Source organism: Dendrobium catenatum, unplaced genomic scaffold (assembly GCF_001605985.2).
Source record: "Dendrobium catenatum unplaced genomic scaffold, ASM160598v2 fragScaff_scaffold_574, whole genome shotgun sequence".
Lineage (NCBI taxonomy): Eukaryota > Viridiplantae > Streptophyta > Magnoliopsida > Asparagales > Orchidaceae > Dendrobium > Dendrobium catenatum.
In genome coordinates, this window is record NW_021319036.1 from 118,557 (window position 1) to 135,209 (window position 16,653).

The 16,653-nt window shown below is 34.9% G+C and overlaps 1 protein-coding gene across 1 annotated transcript in view; it reads right to left on the bottom strand.

Moving 5' to 3' along the window:
- Positions 1 to 12,842, bottom strand: part of LOC110097889 (probable ribosome-binding factor A, chloroplastic) — a 22,536-nt gene extending 9,694 nt beyond the window's left edge. The window contains exons 1-2 of the mRNA XM_020824526.2: positions 12,451 to 12,842; positions 1,430 to 1,603 (exon numbers count right to left, since the gene is read on the bottom strand). Coding sequence (XP_020680185.1) covers positions 1,430 to 1,603; positions 12,451 to 12,792 — 516 coding nt within the window. The 5' untranslated portion in view covers positions 12,793 to 12,842. The remainder of the gene's footprint in view (positions 1 to 1,429; positions 1,604 to 12,450) is intronic.
- Between the last annotated feature and the right edge of the window lie 3,811 nt (positions 12,843 to 16,653).

Sequence of the window (16,653 nt, forward strand, 5' to 3'; positions counted from 1 at the left end):
TAATCCTGATTCACCCATTGCATGGAGGGCAAGTCGTCATGCACTTTACACCTTATTGGCAGGTTGATCTCTTAAAAGAGGTTATCCCCGAGTACAAAGCATTTGTTTATCTTTCTAGATGAAGTTTGATTCTCATTAATATATAAGAAGCTTATAGGGAATCTACGTGGAAGGCTGCAGTTAAGGAAGAAATTTATGCACTAAAGAAGAACGCGTGAAATTTATGCACTAAAGAAGTTCAACTCAATTCAAGTGCTACTTTACCTGTATGCTAATCTTGATTGATCACTACAGCAATTAGATGTCAAAAATGCATTCCTAGATGGTGACATGAAAAAGAGGTGCACATGGAGGTCTCGCCAAGATTCAAGACTCATGAAAACAATGGCTAGGTAAGCAGACCGCACAAGTCTCTATATGGCTTGAAATCAGTTCTGGTTCAGTAATTGACAAAAGTAGTAAAGAAGTATGGGGTTTTTCAAAGTCAGACAGTCCACATCATGTTCAAAGCTTTTTGAAAGCCAACTTACAGTCCTATGTCACGAGAAAAAATGGAGATGCAGGAAAGAAAAGCCTTAGGTTGCCAAAGAAAGATATCAGAGACTCATGGGTAAACACATTTATCTATCCCACACAACAAGAAAAAGAAAATGAAAGTAAATCATTACTTTTGATGAACACCTCAATACCCTGCTAGGAAATAGATGTATTAGATCTGGTCTATGTTAAGAAACATAGAGATAGACTTTAAAAGATTTGGTTAAAAAGTATTAGAAAATATATTTTTTTTATCATGCTATAATTCATCACTCACTGCATTCATATTCGCGTCACGATTTCTATTCCATACACATAAATGATGTATATTAGTAGAGATAAAGTATAATTAAAAACTAAGGTTAAGCAAATAAATGGACAATTAAATTTAAGAGGATTTATATACATACCACACAATTTGTATATACTAACATGTCTAATGCCTAAAATTTGATATTTACATAACATCAAAATCATAAAATCACATAAAAAATACTGCTAACATTAACTTTTTTTAGTGAAAATGCCTTTTCATATATATATTTTTCTATGCAATTATGATAAAAAGTGCTATATAACTAAATAATAGAAGGTTTAAGTGTTGGATATGTAAATACATAATGTGGTAGGTATATAAATTCATATTACATTTAATTCTATTTTTCTAATAGAGTTATGTTTTACGAGAATTTTACAAGGGATGACAGTTTTTACATTTCAGAAGTATTACATTTCAGAAGTATAAAACTAAACTAGTTTTAAACTACAGAGTAATAAGTTAAAATAAATAATCAGGGTTAAAATCAAAGGAGCGTAAAATATGAATAAGAAACTTCAAAAACACTTGGAGAATACAGTAGAATGATTGAAAATAAAAAGACAGATTATTTACCCTGCTTCCTCTCTCTATGGAGTCATCTGGAATGAAACGAATTTCAGGAGTCAAACGTAACTTCATACGCTTCCCAAGTTCACTCCGGACATACTTAGTTTTTGCCTTTAGTCCAGCAATAGCCACCTCTTTACCTCTTTCATCTCCAAATACAGATACATATACCTTAACAACCTGCAATGAATGACAAATAAAAGGAACCAAGCGGTCGGAAAAGCATGATTTTATTATAACAGCAAACACTAAATTCGTCAAATGATAACTTCAATGCATAAAGACAAATAGATGAAAGCCGTGCTAAAACAACAACATAGCATATGACCCAAAATAGTATCCTTTTCAATTCAATCCTGACCTGTACATTTAACTGAAATTAACTAAAGCCAATTTCATGAATATCAAGCATGTAATGTTCAGTAGTCAAAAGTTTTGTTAATTGGCATATAATGTTCAACATTCAACAGCTTTGTCAACTAAATATAGCTCTCCATTAGGGGAAAATGGGAAAATGGGAAATTATTATCTGAGGAGTCCGGACGGGGTGAACCATCCGAATTTACTGCGTATTTTGTGAGTATTTATTGTGCATTTTCAAATAAGCAATAAATACTCACAAAATACGCAGTATGAGTATTATTGAGTATCTTGTTAGTATTTGCCGAGTTTTTTGTGAGTTTTTTTTTTCTTTTTGAGTACTTTGTGAGTATTTGCTGATTTGATGCATATTTTGTGATTATTTACTGCGTATTTGAAAATATACAGTAAATACTCACAAAATACGCATTAATCCGAACGGCTCTTCCTATCTGGACTCCACACAAAATAATTTCCCCTCAATTAGGAAAAATTATTAGGTGCGGAGTGCGCACCATCCGCACAAGCACTGGGTACCTAGTGGTACCCAGTGGTATCGAGTGCGGGTACCGCTAGGTATCCAATGCTTGTGCGAACGGTTCTTCCCGTCCGCACTTCGCACTAATAATCTCTCCTCCATTAGAAACTGTTGGCCTTCCATGGATTTTGCATTATCCGAGACGTCAAGAGATGCTATAGAACCCATTGTCATAAACCTCATTTACATCAAGGCTTGCTCAACCAATTACCACTTCCATATTCCATGGTTTACATCAGATTCAGTGCATCATTGGTTGCATGTAAGTGACATATTAGCAGGCTAAGATAGACTACAATGGTTGTTCAGTTGACAAGGGGAAGTGGGAAGTTGAGTTTGCCTTTTGCCCCATAAAGTTATATAAACAACTTTCAGACATTTGGTTTCAGCGTTATATACTCGAAAGGCAATTCCAAAATTTTGAAAGCAGTCGTAGGTATTATAAATACTTTATTTTAAAAAAAATTGGATAGCAGCTCTCTTATAGCTACCACATGCTAGCATATCTAATTATAAAAAGCAGCTTTACACCATAGATATTTGTACAATAGCAAGAAGTAGTAGCAAAATAAAAATATGACAGCAATCTAAAAATCAAAGCCGGGAGAAATTTGCTCTAAAAAGACCCTAAATATGTTAATCTCATATAAGCATACAGAACATTATTTATTAGAAGATGTATTATAACAAATGTATCTTCATAGAGGTTTAGATGCAGATGTACAAGCATCAAGCATGTGCATATATATACATTCTTACATAAATACATTCATATTAACAAAAAAAGGCCCCCACTTTGGTTTGGATTGTCATTGGATCGAATCATAAAATATTCATCTTTGTATTGCAAGGATAAGTCAACGTACATTAACAACTCTCCAAACCTCATACGCGTGGGAAGCATGAGCAGATCCACATGGGGGAACCAAGCGCACAATCCTCATTGGCTCGAATTTATTCCACTTTGTTACTGTTATGCCGGTCCAGCATGGACCGGCTCAACCTGGACCGGCCCAGCCGGTCCGGGTTTTCTCCAGGCGGAGACGGCCCAAAGACCAGGCGGAAGGAGGAAAGGGGGCTGGGGTGGGGTCCACTTGCAATTCAAACATGGTTTAAGTGTTTTTGGAGGGAGAAGGAAGGGTAGAGAAGTCCTTTTGCTTTTATTTTGTATTAGATTGTATTAATAGGGAGTTATGAGAGGATTAGGTTTTCATCTTGATTTTGAAAGGAGTTTTGTGTTCTAGGTTTTCTTGCTTGGGCTCTTGGCGTGGCCGGAGATTGTTGGAGAGTTGTTCTTCCTCTCGAATTGAAGAACATTGTATCTTGCTTTGGTTTTTATCATCTACTAAGGAAATACAATTATTTGCTATTGTTTTTCCAAAGTTTTCTCCCTTTTCTCTCAGCTTTTCCATTGATGGTGGCTGTTTTCTATTGAAAACAGTGAAATATTGGTGAATCGGGGAAGATCCGATAGGAATCGCTTGGAATATTCAAGTGGTACCTATCAGTTACCCAATTGAATGGCTTAACTCATCTTTCATCCCTCTTTATTTCAGGGCTTAGGATCAAAGGTTTGGCAAAAATCAAGACTTGAATAGCCAAATCTCAAAGAGAGTCAATCATCAATTTCAGTTGTCAAATTTGTAAAAAGAACATAAAAGAGTCTATTGTAAGGTATTTATTGTTTCTTTGTAAAAAGGAGGGCTCTTTTGGTATTTATTGTTTATTGTTTGTTATAGGTAGTAGGGTTTATGTTATGTTTTGTATAAAAAAAATTTATTTGATGGTTGCTATATTTTTCTTTTGGGAGGATTCCTATCGGCGTCGAGGTTGTTTGGAAGAGCCGACCTATCCCTCGAATTGTAGATCACATGTATCTTGTTTTTCATATTTAAGTTATAATCTAAAATCAGCCATTATTATTATTATTTATGCAATTTTTTCGATTATTCGTTTGTTGTTTTTGTCTCCAAGGTATATCAAATTGATTTTCGAGCACTTTTTTGGGACCCATGGAAACAAAGAAGGTGGAGGCGTTGGAAAGTAAGATGGAGCAAATCAAATCCGGCGTGGAGTAGGAGTTTTCATCCAAGGAAGGAAGGTTTTCATCCAAGGAAGAAAGGCTTTCTAGCCTAGAAAACATGATGAGGAAGTTGATCAAGATACAATCGAAGGCTTCGCCGGCTATTACTTGGGTTGAACTAAAGAGAAAGAAAATTCTGGAGAAGATGATGAGAAAGCTCTTGGAGATGCAATCAAAAACTCCACCAGTGATTTCGATGGCTAACCCTAACCAAGATTTATCTGAATTCCCTTGGCTGAATCTAAGGGAAAGGAGATCGGACAAGAGGAGTTTGACGAGGAGAGTTTCGTGCATCAAGAGCCTCCTCCTAGGGCTCTGATAAAGGGTGGATCTGGGTTTCTGAAAGGGGGGACAACAATGAGGGAATTGTGTGGTGGAGGTGGCGGGGGTGGCCGGCCATTATGGGAGACATTTCGGGCAAGGGGAGTGAGTGACCGGAGATATAGGGGGTCGAGCTGAATCATGGGATCGTTTCATGTAAGAACAGATCGAAGAAATGTGAGAGTCCCACCCTTGATATACAAGGGAAACATGAAGGGATCATGAAAACCGCTACATTGGAGGAGGAAGAAGCAATTGGGGTGGTAGCAATCATAGGGTGAGGAAGTTGATGCCAATATTTAAAGAGAAGGATACCTATGGGTGGGTGTACCGGGTAGAGATGTATTTCATGGTGAACGGGTTAAATGAGAAGGAGAAGTTTACGGCTACAAGACTATGTCTAGAGGGGAAAGCTCTAGCTTGGTTCCAGTAGACGATAGCATGGTCATTAACTGAGCAGCTGAAGAAAGCCATGAATAACATTCCATCATTCCACCTTGAGGATAAGGTGCGTCTTTGGGGGGAGTATTGTTACAGCTGCAGGCCAAGGAAGGCTGGATCGGCTGGCCTAGCAGGCAATTGAGGGGGCAGAACCTAGAACCAAATCCATGGAGATTTTGGCCCCCCTTTTGGGGACCAATAAAGCAATAATTCATTATGTTAGCAGGGGAATTAAGAAAGAAATTAATTAGGGAATGATCTCATATTTAAATTCAAATATGAGAGGGAAATTTATAATGAAAGAAGGCTAATTTGGAGGGGATTAATTATAAGATGTTTCCTAATTAAAGAGAGCTAGTTTGGGGGCTGATTTGAAGGGGATTAATTATGTGATATTTCCTAATTGAAGATGGTTAATTTGGAGGAGATTAATTAGGATATGTCATAGGAAATACTTGAGTTCGCAAGTAATCCTAAGGGAATACTTGAGTTCGCAAGCAAACCTATCACTAATTGGAGAAAAAAACAATGAGAATTCCGCAAAATCTGGGCGAAATCAGCCCCAAAACAATAGATTGCAATAAGAGAAACAAAGCAAATCCAACACGAAAGCAAGATACAAGTGATCCTCAATTCGAGAGGAGGATCGCCTCTCCCAAATCTCTAGACAAGAGAGTCTAGAGCCCAAATGCCAAGAAACCTTAATTCTCAATCAATCAAAACATGAATCTCCCTAATTCCCTCATCCCCTTTAGTACAAGATCTTTCCTAATTTAATTTCCCTCCTAAACCCTAGTCTCCCCACTCTGTTTGAATTTTCAATTAATTGGAATAGTGGGGCGGGCTGACCAAGTAGAGGAGCGGAAGTTTCCGCCTCCTATAAACCAGCGGCCCTTGGGCCGGCTGGTTGTTGACCGGTTCCTTGTGAATCGGTCTAACAAGATGTTTCCAAATTGAGAAAAGCAAATTTGGGGGAAGATTTGGGATGGGATTGGGGGAGGGCTGTTTTGGTATTTGTTGTTTATTGTTTGCTATAAATAGTAAGGTTTATGTTATATTTTGTATGTAGAATTTTATGTGAGGTTTGTTATAATTTTCTTTTTATGAGGGTTTCCTAGCAACGTCTAGGTTGTCTGGGAGAGCAAATCTACCCCTCGAATTGTAAATAACATGTATCTTGTTTTTCGTATTGAAGTTATAATCTAAAATCAGCCATTATTATTAGTATTTTTGCAGTTTTTTTATTATTTGTTTGTTGTTTTTGTATCCAAGGCGTATCAGAAGTATACCTTCTATGGGATCTTGACCGGGGTTTTCATCTCACTTTGTAGGTTAAGTCCCCATCTTTTCATCATTTGATCACCTCCTTTTATGCCTACCTTAGTTATGAAGCATCTTATGGCTCTATCTTTGCACATAAAGTTAGATGAGGGTCTGGGCTTCTTAATTTCTCACAATCAAGTACTAAGTCCCGTCATGGGATTTTTTATCACATGGTGAAAATACTTTTAATACCCATCCATTAGCCTCAAATTCTAGAGCCCATTTTTATTCTCAAGATGTTCTACCACCTTCATCCTCTATAGAACCCTAATAGGGCCCATTCTGACTTTGATCTAACCAAACTCATATAAATCCTATCAAATTTAAACAAAAACATTGACTCCTCAATCAGGTGTATTCTCAACATGGCGAATATGTAATTAATTTTAGAGGTTTTCTCCTTAGAAAAGTTTTGACTCCTAATAGAAGAAATCTTTGTGATAAATACACTCAGTATACCTCATATTAATATCCACGAACCTATAAAGTGCATTAATCAACAAATTATTGACATGTTGGCTACCATGGCTATTATGACCACACAAATTCAGACTCTACTAAGAGATAGACTAGAACCTAGCAAGTTCTGGCCAGTTTAGCAGGTTCAGGCTACAGTACATCCTTCTATGCTACTATTTTTTCTCCAATTCATCTCAATAATCAATAGATTCTCTTACAATTGCTCATGCCAGTCAATTACAAACATTGGTTGATTATAGAGTTGAGGCAAACATTATTGCATAGCCTATAGATGATTAGATTCAAAAGGGAATACCATAACCAAAGCATTACGAGTTAGTTCCTATCCTAAGCGTTTTGTCTAACCACAAATAAAAGCAGTTTGACAGGGCAGGCAACCTTAGGCAGTGCTTCGAGTAGTGCTTTGTGACTAGTCTAACGGTATTTGCCTTTAAATGGTTGGCCAAAGTACCCAAGAACTCCATACATACATTTCCCAGTTAGAAGAGTAGTTCGTCAAAAAATTTACAGGTGCTCAAAAGTTACTGTGGTTGATATTTGTTATGACCAGGAGGAAAAAGTTGAAGTCCTTATTTAATTATATTTTGAGGTGGCACAACTTGAACATGCAGTTGAGCTTATTAAGAACATCAAGAGAACTACAACTGTATTTTAGAAGTTCTCCTCCATCAAGTCACTTAAGAAGCTTCTCAAAGGTAGCCAGTATTTCAAATTATGAGGTATATTTGGTATCACCCAAGGCATATAAGTCCTCTAATTCTTCTGGCAAATTCAAGAAGGTGAAGCTTTCTCCAATGTTAACAAGCCAAAAAATCAAAAAGGACATGCAGCATATGCAATAGCTGAAAAGGATAAAAATATGGTGGTTATTGTTGAGCCTATGCCTCCAAGGCAGCCAAAAAAAGTCATTTACAGTTGAAGAGAAAAGGAATCAAACATATCCATTCAGAAAGGATTGTTTAAGCAAGATCTTTAAGAATCTAAGGAAACAGAGAATGGAGCTGTCCCCACCTAAGAAGCCAGAGCAAGTGGGCAAGACAAAGGATCCCACCAATTTTCCTTTTCATGAAATCCTAGGCCAAACCGTTGATGAGTGATTTGTATTCAAAGATTGGCTAGATTTTAAGTTTCTTTCTGCGGAGATAGACATCCCTGAGGATTATATTACTAATGGGACTAGGGGGAAAAAAAAAAGGCAGTGTCTACCAAAGCTGTATCACATGATGTATCCTTTTTCTATTGAAATGAATGATGATTTAGTTGCTTATATTATTTCTTATTCAATATTTGTACTAGTACTTATAAGATTAAGTTTGAAGATTCACCCGCACCTTCCTCTCAATGAACTAAACAAAGAAAGCATGGCTTCCATAGGGTCCACATCACTCCAAAATTTGAAGAAGTGGGATAAATTCAACTCAGTGGCAAAATTATGCCACCTCTAGCTCCAAAAGTCACATCTACAGCTATAGATAAGGGTAAAAATATTATTATTCAGGAGGATGACATTCACCCTCAACCTTCGTCTGCAAAGGAGAAAGGACAGCCTGCACCTTACATTGTGGACTATAACATCCTTCCTCATCTGCAGAAGCTTCCATCAATGCTCAGGATATATGATCTATTAAGCTTACTTTACAAAAGAGTCTATGGATAAAGCTCATTATCTTAAAGAGGTTCTTAAAATTATATTTTCAGATGAAACCCCTTGGATATTATAGAGCACAACCGCCCTCTTTATGCCACAGCCCAGCTTAGTGGAAGTCAATTGAACCACATTAGTCTTGATCCTGGTTCTTTTGTGAGCTTGATCAACATGAAGACTTGAGATTCTCTTTTGTTGGATATACAAAGTTTATGTTCTAACAGCTTATGTTACGTGGATATCATGAAAAGGGGCAAAGATCACTTGGATCCATCAAAATATCACCATTGTTTTGTTTCCTACAGGGCTTTATTTGGAGGGTCATAGCCATATGAACAAGAGATGGTTCGATCTACACTTCACCACAGCATAAAATATATGCATGCAGGTATCAAATACCATAATACAAGTGACATTCCTCCATTTAAAATGAATGAGGTGGGCATTTATGATAATGTTGAGTATTATCTACCAAAGAAATAGACATCTCCTCCTCTTTCCTCTCTCCAAAGGTATCAACATGTCACACCACAGCCATTCAAATGCCCTCCTCAAAAAGTAGGAAGAGTGGCTAATTGGGCTGACGGTAGGGTGAGGTAAAGGAAGAGGTTGTGATAAAAGATAGACCTGAAAGATACATAACCTTCCTAAGCTTCCTATAGCATGAGTTCACCTTGAAATAAATTCTAACAGTTAAAATGATACAAATGTTTACTTGATGCCAGCTCAAGTTAGAAAAATAACTTTGATTTCTGGTAATTCAGAGGATGACGGCCTACTAGGTCCAAATGATAAATCAATAGTTGTAATTTACTGCATGGCACATCTCCACCTTTATGATGATAGCATTCAATTGAACCAAATTCATCACACCAAATCAAAGATTTGGCACCTCTTAGGGGGCAATTAGTTGAGGAGTTGCACTCATTCTACAAGAGAACAATATCAAAAGGGAGACATCTTTTATCATCATGTCGATTCTACTTTTAATAATGATACATATGTAACCAAATTTGATCTTGATTATGACAATATAATCAAAGATGTTCTTGCTTCATGGTATTTTATCCCTTTCTAGATGTTACATACAATATGCTTATCTTGCTAGTACCTGCCCCTCCAAATAAGCCAAGCTATGCATAAAATTATGAACCTATAGTTTCCCATAATGGGCAAAGTATAGGTTATATCTCGAGTCCCAAACCACATATTACTACATGAATGGATGTTAGTAGCTCTCCTAACTTTTTTTTTTTGTTTCTGATGAGGAAGACGTAGGTGAGAATGGTTTTCAATCAACTTAGAGTTCTTGATTTCACACGTAGTAAGTCTCGTTGTTGGATTTTCTCCATCACATGGAAGAAATACCCTTCATGCCCATCCATTAGTCTCATAGTTTAGACATACTCTTGGCACTTATGGTATCCTATCCCCTTCATCCACTATAAAACCCCAGTGAATATAAATCCTAAAAAATTTGAACATAAGCATTGGCTCGTTAATCAAGAGTATTCTTGGATACACCCAAGATGTAATTAACCTTAGAAGCTTATTCCTTTGAGAAAGATAGACCCCTAAATTAAAATAAACTCTGTTTGTAGCTATATTCCTTATGGGGGAGATTTCAATGATAGATACACTCAATATAACTTTTGTTGATTCCTTCAGGCCTAGAAAGTGCATTGATCAACAACAATTAACTCTTTACTACAGCACCACAAACATCTTTTGAAGCCCAATTTAACGCAAAGATGTCTTAGATTCAAGGCTTTACTAATACAAGATTGGGATAAGATGCACAAAGAAATACACCAAATATCAAAATTCACAATCTTCCAACTCCTCAGCAAGGAAAAACTATATCATTGTTGATGCAAAAATCACAAGGAGTATAAAATCATGCCAAAAAATAATCTAAAGATCGCAAAATCTTGAGATTTATAAAAAATCCAACAAAAACAACAACAACAACATCAAGCCTTTGTCCCACTACGTGGGATCAGCTACATGAATCCTTTTTCTCCATTGTATGCTACTAAAAGTCAAATTCTCATTTAAGTCTAATAAAGAAAGAGTAAATAAAAATAACATAGCGATTAGGATTTACATCGTATAAAAAAAAAAAGAGAGTTGACCAAAACTTAATTATGCAGGCATAAGCAGCACAAATTATTTTGATAAAAAAAATTAAAGGTAAAAATCACCACTTAAAAATATCTAAGTTTTACACTAGTAAAAGGATAAACATGCACCCTAAATTTCCATCAATACTCACATCACATTACAAAAAAAATTTGCATCCATCTAGTACACACTAGTTTAAGAGGAAACATTACACTTTATAGATGCTAAAAATATAATACACATTCTCGTCAAAAACTATTCCTCTTAATTCAAAATATTTAAACAGGACAATAAGGTTTTTGTTCAATATGGACAAAAAACAAGTCTCAATTCAATGTAAACAAGATTTTTAATCAACTTCACATTCTACAACATTTAATGATTATGAAATAGTTATTTTATGCACTGAAAAAGATAAATCAACAAGATTATGTTTCAAATTGGAATATACTTAAATAGAACGTGCAATCTCATAAGAATGGAATTATATAGCAATCTCTTTAATTTAGTTCACAAATTCACATAAGCATATAGTCAATTTAGTCGAAGTGATTAGATTTTCTAAAATTGGAAGAGATAAGAAAATAAATGTATTAGTTACTGGCAATCAATCATTTTTATAAATTAAGCAGATAATGAAACTGAAGAAGAGTATTTTGATGAAACTGTAAATCCAATTTTCTCTCAATTTAGATTAAGATTACATCTAGAAGTAGGTATTACAATTTTTACCAGTGTTGAATAAAATTAACGATAACATAGATTAGTATTCAACTTTTCATAAATTAATTTTGTATCATCATGAGAATGATACTTTTCTCATCTTATATCGCATGATCGGCATGTGTACTTGCATATAACTAAAATAACCAAAGCTTAGCAATTTTTGTTGCCCCTACGAATGTCAGGACATGGGTGTTCAGATGTTGTTACATTTGTCAACCCCTATTGGGGCAAGGGTAATATCAATGCTTTAACATGATTCTAATGAATGGAGGCTTTCAAGAGGATCCTCAAGCCATTTCTTCAACTTTTGATGGCACAAAGAAGCTTTTCGCGCATCGAATGACTTTTCGGCTCATAATCATGCCTATGAGCATCAAGGAGGACCCCAGTACGAGAATACAAGCCAAGTTAACTAGCCCAAACCTAAGCTCGCTCTAATGTCACTGATGGGTTGAACTAGAAGATAGGGTTTGAGTCCTGATACGTCATCACAAAATCATCTTGACGATAAACTTTATATTTCTCTATCGCCGCGAATACTCCTGGACGTAACAAGTCCGAAGAAGGTGATTTATTCAAAAATAGGCTCCTATCAAGACTCTTGCAACTGTTCAAAATCCAATACTCTCTAAGTAAAACTATTTAGAGACTGAAGTACAAAGGCCATTAAGAAAAGAAGTTGCACGCATTTTTTTTTTATTCGAAGATGTCACAAAGCTAAGCCGTTGATATACGCCAATAGCATTGACCTTACATAGCAAACACAGATGAATCTAACAGCCCCTACGCACACGAACATGGTTTTCTGGCCCTTTTCAAATCTCTCTCCTAAGGACAAGATGAAGTCACGCGAACCAAATCAGTAAGATGCAACGATTCAAATTTGTCGATATCCATGACAAATCACTAAACGGTGGCCAAACGAAGCTAATTTTATCATAACCCAGTAATACTGAAAGGAAGAGCTATGAGGTTCGAAGAACCACCTGGAGGTCACCGGAAACCACAACGTCGCTGATTGTAGTGAGAGAAGAAAGGTAGCGGTCCGCGCCTAGAGACGCCTCGGGGAGGACTGCGTACTTGATGACCTTGTCGGTAAGCAGCATGTCAGAAAGCTCCCTTCTAATCTGCTTTGCCACCATCTTCACTCTCCTCTGATTTGCCATACATATGACCGCTACATTCCGCGACGGCAATACATGTCTCCAGCAGCCCCCATGAAGGTTCAGCCGGCGGTTCCCGGCAATGGAAGAGGAAAAGGAATAGGGGAAGAAAGAAGGTAAAGACGGCGGCGGCAGCCGATAGAGGCTTGGAATCGGCGGCAGCATCTTTCGCTCCGCTCCGCTAACGCGAGTAGAGGTAAGAAGATCTTTCACTTTAGATATGATTTTAATATGCGATTTTTACCTACATAACCCTTAATATTATTGAAAATACATATTTAACCCTTAAACTTTTATATTTACTAATATACCACCTAAAATTCATCTTTTAATTAATTCTAACATTCCGTTTAAAACTTTTGTCAAAAATTACTATCAACAAATGTCTTCCCCGTTAATGGTATCCTTTCACAATGAATACAAGTATCTCATCACTTCAATGGAGTGGTAGAATAGAAAGAAAATAAGATTTTATGTGGTATATTAGTAAATATAAAAGTTTAGGTATTAAATATGTATTTTTAATAGTTTTAAGTGTTATGTATGTAAAAATCCATATATTTTATTATAATAAATACTGATGTTATTGAATTTATTTTATGCTATAAAATAATAATAATAATAATAATAATAATAATATAGAATGTTACCAAACAGTTTTAGGATTTAAGCCCTTCAGGATTTTCGAAATCCAGATTTAGCCTATTTATGAAATACTACTTAAATCAATTTTTGGATGCTACCAAACAGCCCCTTAATATTGGTTGTAGACTATCTAACATAATTTTTATTTTTTTTTTTTCATCCAAGTTTAGGACAAGCCAACGATAATATTGAGCTATATATATTAAATTTTATAAATTTTAATTTGATTCTAGTAAAAAAATTGGCCATTATTTCTTGACCCAATTTAATTTTATATATGATTGCTTTAGGACAAAATTTATTTATAATTATTGGATTTTATTATTTTTCCCTAAAAAATATCAATCTAGAAGCATCAAATTTGACACCAAGCTTGTTTCAAATTCTTTGTAAGACATCAAGTTGTTTTTTAATAGTAATAAAATCATATTAGTTGTGTTAGAATATTTCTAGAGTTTATGAAAAGTTTATCATCATAGTCTATATGAATATTTTAGAGGTACAATTAAAATGCTTATAACATATTGAGACATAAAAAAATTTATATGAAAATTTTAAAAAAGTGGAAAAAACAAAGAAATACTCTATTATATGCATTTAAGATTACAAAAAATTTTCCTTTATAATAAGGATAATTAAGATATTAACTATAAGGAATGTCTCCTGCAATAGTGGTGGTGAGTGTCAGAAAGCGACGAAGTTGATAAGTATATGGTTGGAAAACAACATAATTTAGCATTGATCGACAACAGTTGGGGAACTTGTGTTAAAGAATGAGTGATGACAGGTGTTAATTGACTCCAAGTGGTGCTGAAAGAGCAACAATGATTGTTGGAAGACAGGTGGCCATGGTTGTTAGCGTAACGATTGTTTTCCAAAGTGGATGTTATGTTGTTTTGAGGAAGATTAATGGCAATTATAGTTTCAATGGATGTTGAGCAAAGGAGATCATCGGAGGAAGAGCGTTGTCGGTAATCTGCATCACTCAATGACAACAATAATCACTATCGAAAGTTAAGTTTTGGAATGTGGTTGGCATTGTTGTCCTCCTAACCTAAAGAATATGATGTGATCAAGAAAAGGCAAATGAGAATTCACACATGAAATCTCAAAGAAAATCTATTGGAATAAAAAACTCAAACATAATATCCTTCTATTAGTTTAGAAATAGTCAAATTCAAAGAGAGACCCACTTCAATTAGTTAAAGGATATTGAAGGCTTTACAAAAATTTGAGAGCAATCCCTTTAGTTACATGAATGACAATAAATTCAATGAGTGAATATCCATCAACAGGTTGAAAGATAGCATGCAATTGAAATAAACTTTAGAGAATACCCTTCAGTTAGTTGAAGGATATCCAAATTTGAAGAGGAAATATCTTCAATTAGCTGAAGGATAATCTAGATTTTATAAATGATAATTGATAATACACTTTGGCTAGTTGAGTGATAAAAATATCATATAAGTGAACATTTTTAGGATTAGTTAACTGATATTCCAACATTAAGGAAATAAAATTGACCACGATTTAGTCGGTTCAAGTTTAGTTTATAGCTTATGAGATTTCTTATTGTTTGGATATGGTGCATTTAATCTACTTTAGGAAATAAGACCTCAAAGACTTTAGACTTCAGAACTCTAATTTACTCATGTTGAGGTTTAATATGTCTTTAACAAGAGGTCATAAAGCCTTAAAAGGTGTAGTGGGCTAATAAACCGAGATTACAATACATTCATCAAAAGATTTCATTCCTTGACTTGAGTCCCGAGAGTTCCTTTACTTTGAGCATTAAGACCCATAGAGGGCTTTTCAGCACCTGATCTTAATGAATGATCATTAGGTGGAACTTTTATTATAATGGAGGTCACAAATAGATCTTATTAGTGTGTGGGGCTAACAAACTAGGCATTAGCCTATATCAAAATGGATAAATTCTAAGTTCAATAAGAATGCCCTCTAAGATTTAATGATCATTATATGGACAATCAAGATTAATTTAGGTATATAACATTCATGATTGGAATAATAACTAGTGACTTGAAATAGAAATGCCTTTCAATTAGTTGAAGGATATCGAAAATTAGAGTAAATACCATTCGGTTAGTTTAACGATAGCTCAAGATTGAATAAGAAACTCAAGAAGGATATTGTTCTGTAAGTTAAATAGTAACTATATTCAAAGAGGGAATAGCCTTCAAGTAATTGGAGGAACATTCAAAATTTAGGAAAAAAAATGCCTAAGAGAAATACACTTTAATTATCTAAATAATATCACATTTTGAGGAAGGAATACCTTTATCTAATTAGTTGAAGAATAACACAATATTACAAAATAAACTCAAGAGGAATATTAGCCAATTAGTTGAAGAATAGCCAATTTTAAGAAGGGAATACACTTTGATTAATTGACAAATTTTCCAAAATTAAAAAAAAAAACTCAAGCATAATATCCTTCAATTAGTTTAGGAATAGTCAAATTCAAAGAGAGAATACACTTCAATTACTTAAAGGATTTTGAAGGTTTTACAGAAATTGGAGAGCAATCCCTTTAGTTACATGAATGACAATAAATTCAATAAATGAATATCCATCAAATTGTTGAAAGATAGCGTGCAATTGAAATAAACTTTAGAGAAATATCTTTCAGTTAGTTGAAGGATATCCAAATTTGAAGAGGAAATACCTTCAATTAGCTAAAGGATAATATAAATTTTACAAATGATAATTGATAATACACTTTGGCTAGTTGAATGATAAAAATATAAGATGAGGGAATATTTTTTGGGTTAGTTGAATTATAGCCCAACCTTAAGGAAATAAAATTGACCACGATTTAGTAGGTTCAAGATTAGTTTATCGCTTCTGAGATTTACTATTATTTGTATATGGAGCATTTAATCTACTTTAGGAAATAATGCCTCGAAGACTTTAGACTTCACAACTCTAACTCACTCATGTTGAGGTTTAATATGTCTTTAAAGAGAGGTCGTAAAGCCTTAAAAGATGTAGTGGACTAATAAACTGAGATTACTGTTCCTTCACGAAAAGATTTCATTCCTTAACTTGAGTCTCGAGAGTTCCTTTGAGCATTAAGACCCGTAGAGAGCTTTATAGTGCCTGATCTTAATGAATGATCCTTGGTGAGGTGCGAGTGAAAGGGCGGCTGCTCAATGGGGATGCCAAGAGCAACCATCAAAGAGAGAGTTACTAGGATACATTCACATTGATCAAAGTGGGTAAATTCTAAGTTCATTGCAAATGACATTGAAGATTCAGTGATCTTTATAAAGACAATTAGCAATTTCAATATAAGAATACAACATTCATGATTGGAAGGATAATTAATGATTTGAAATAGAAAACCCCTTCATTCAATTG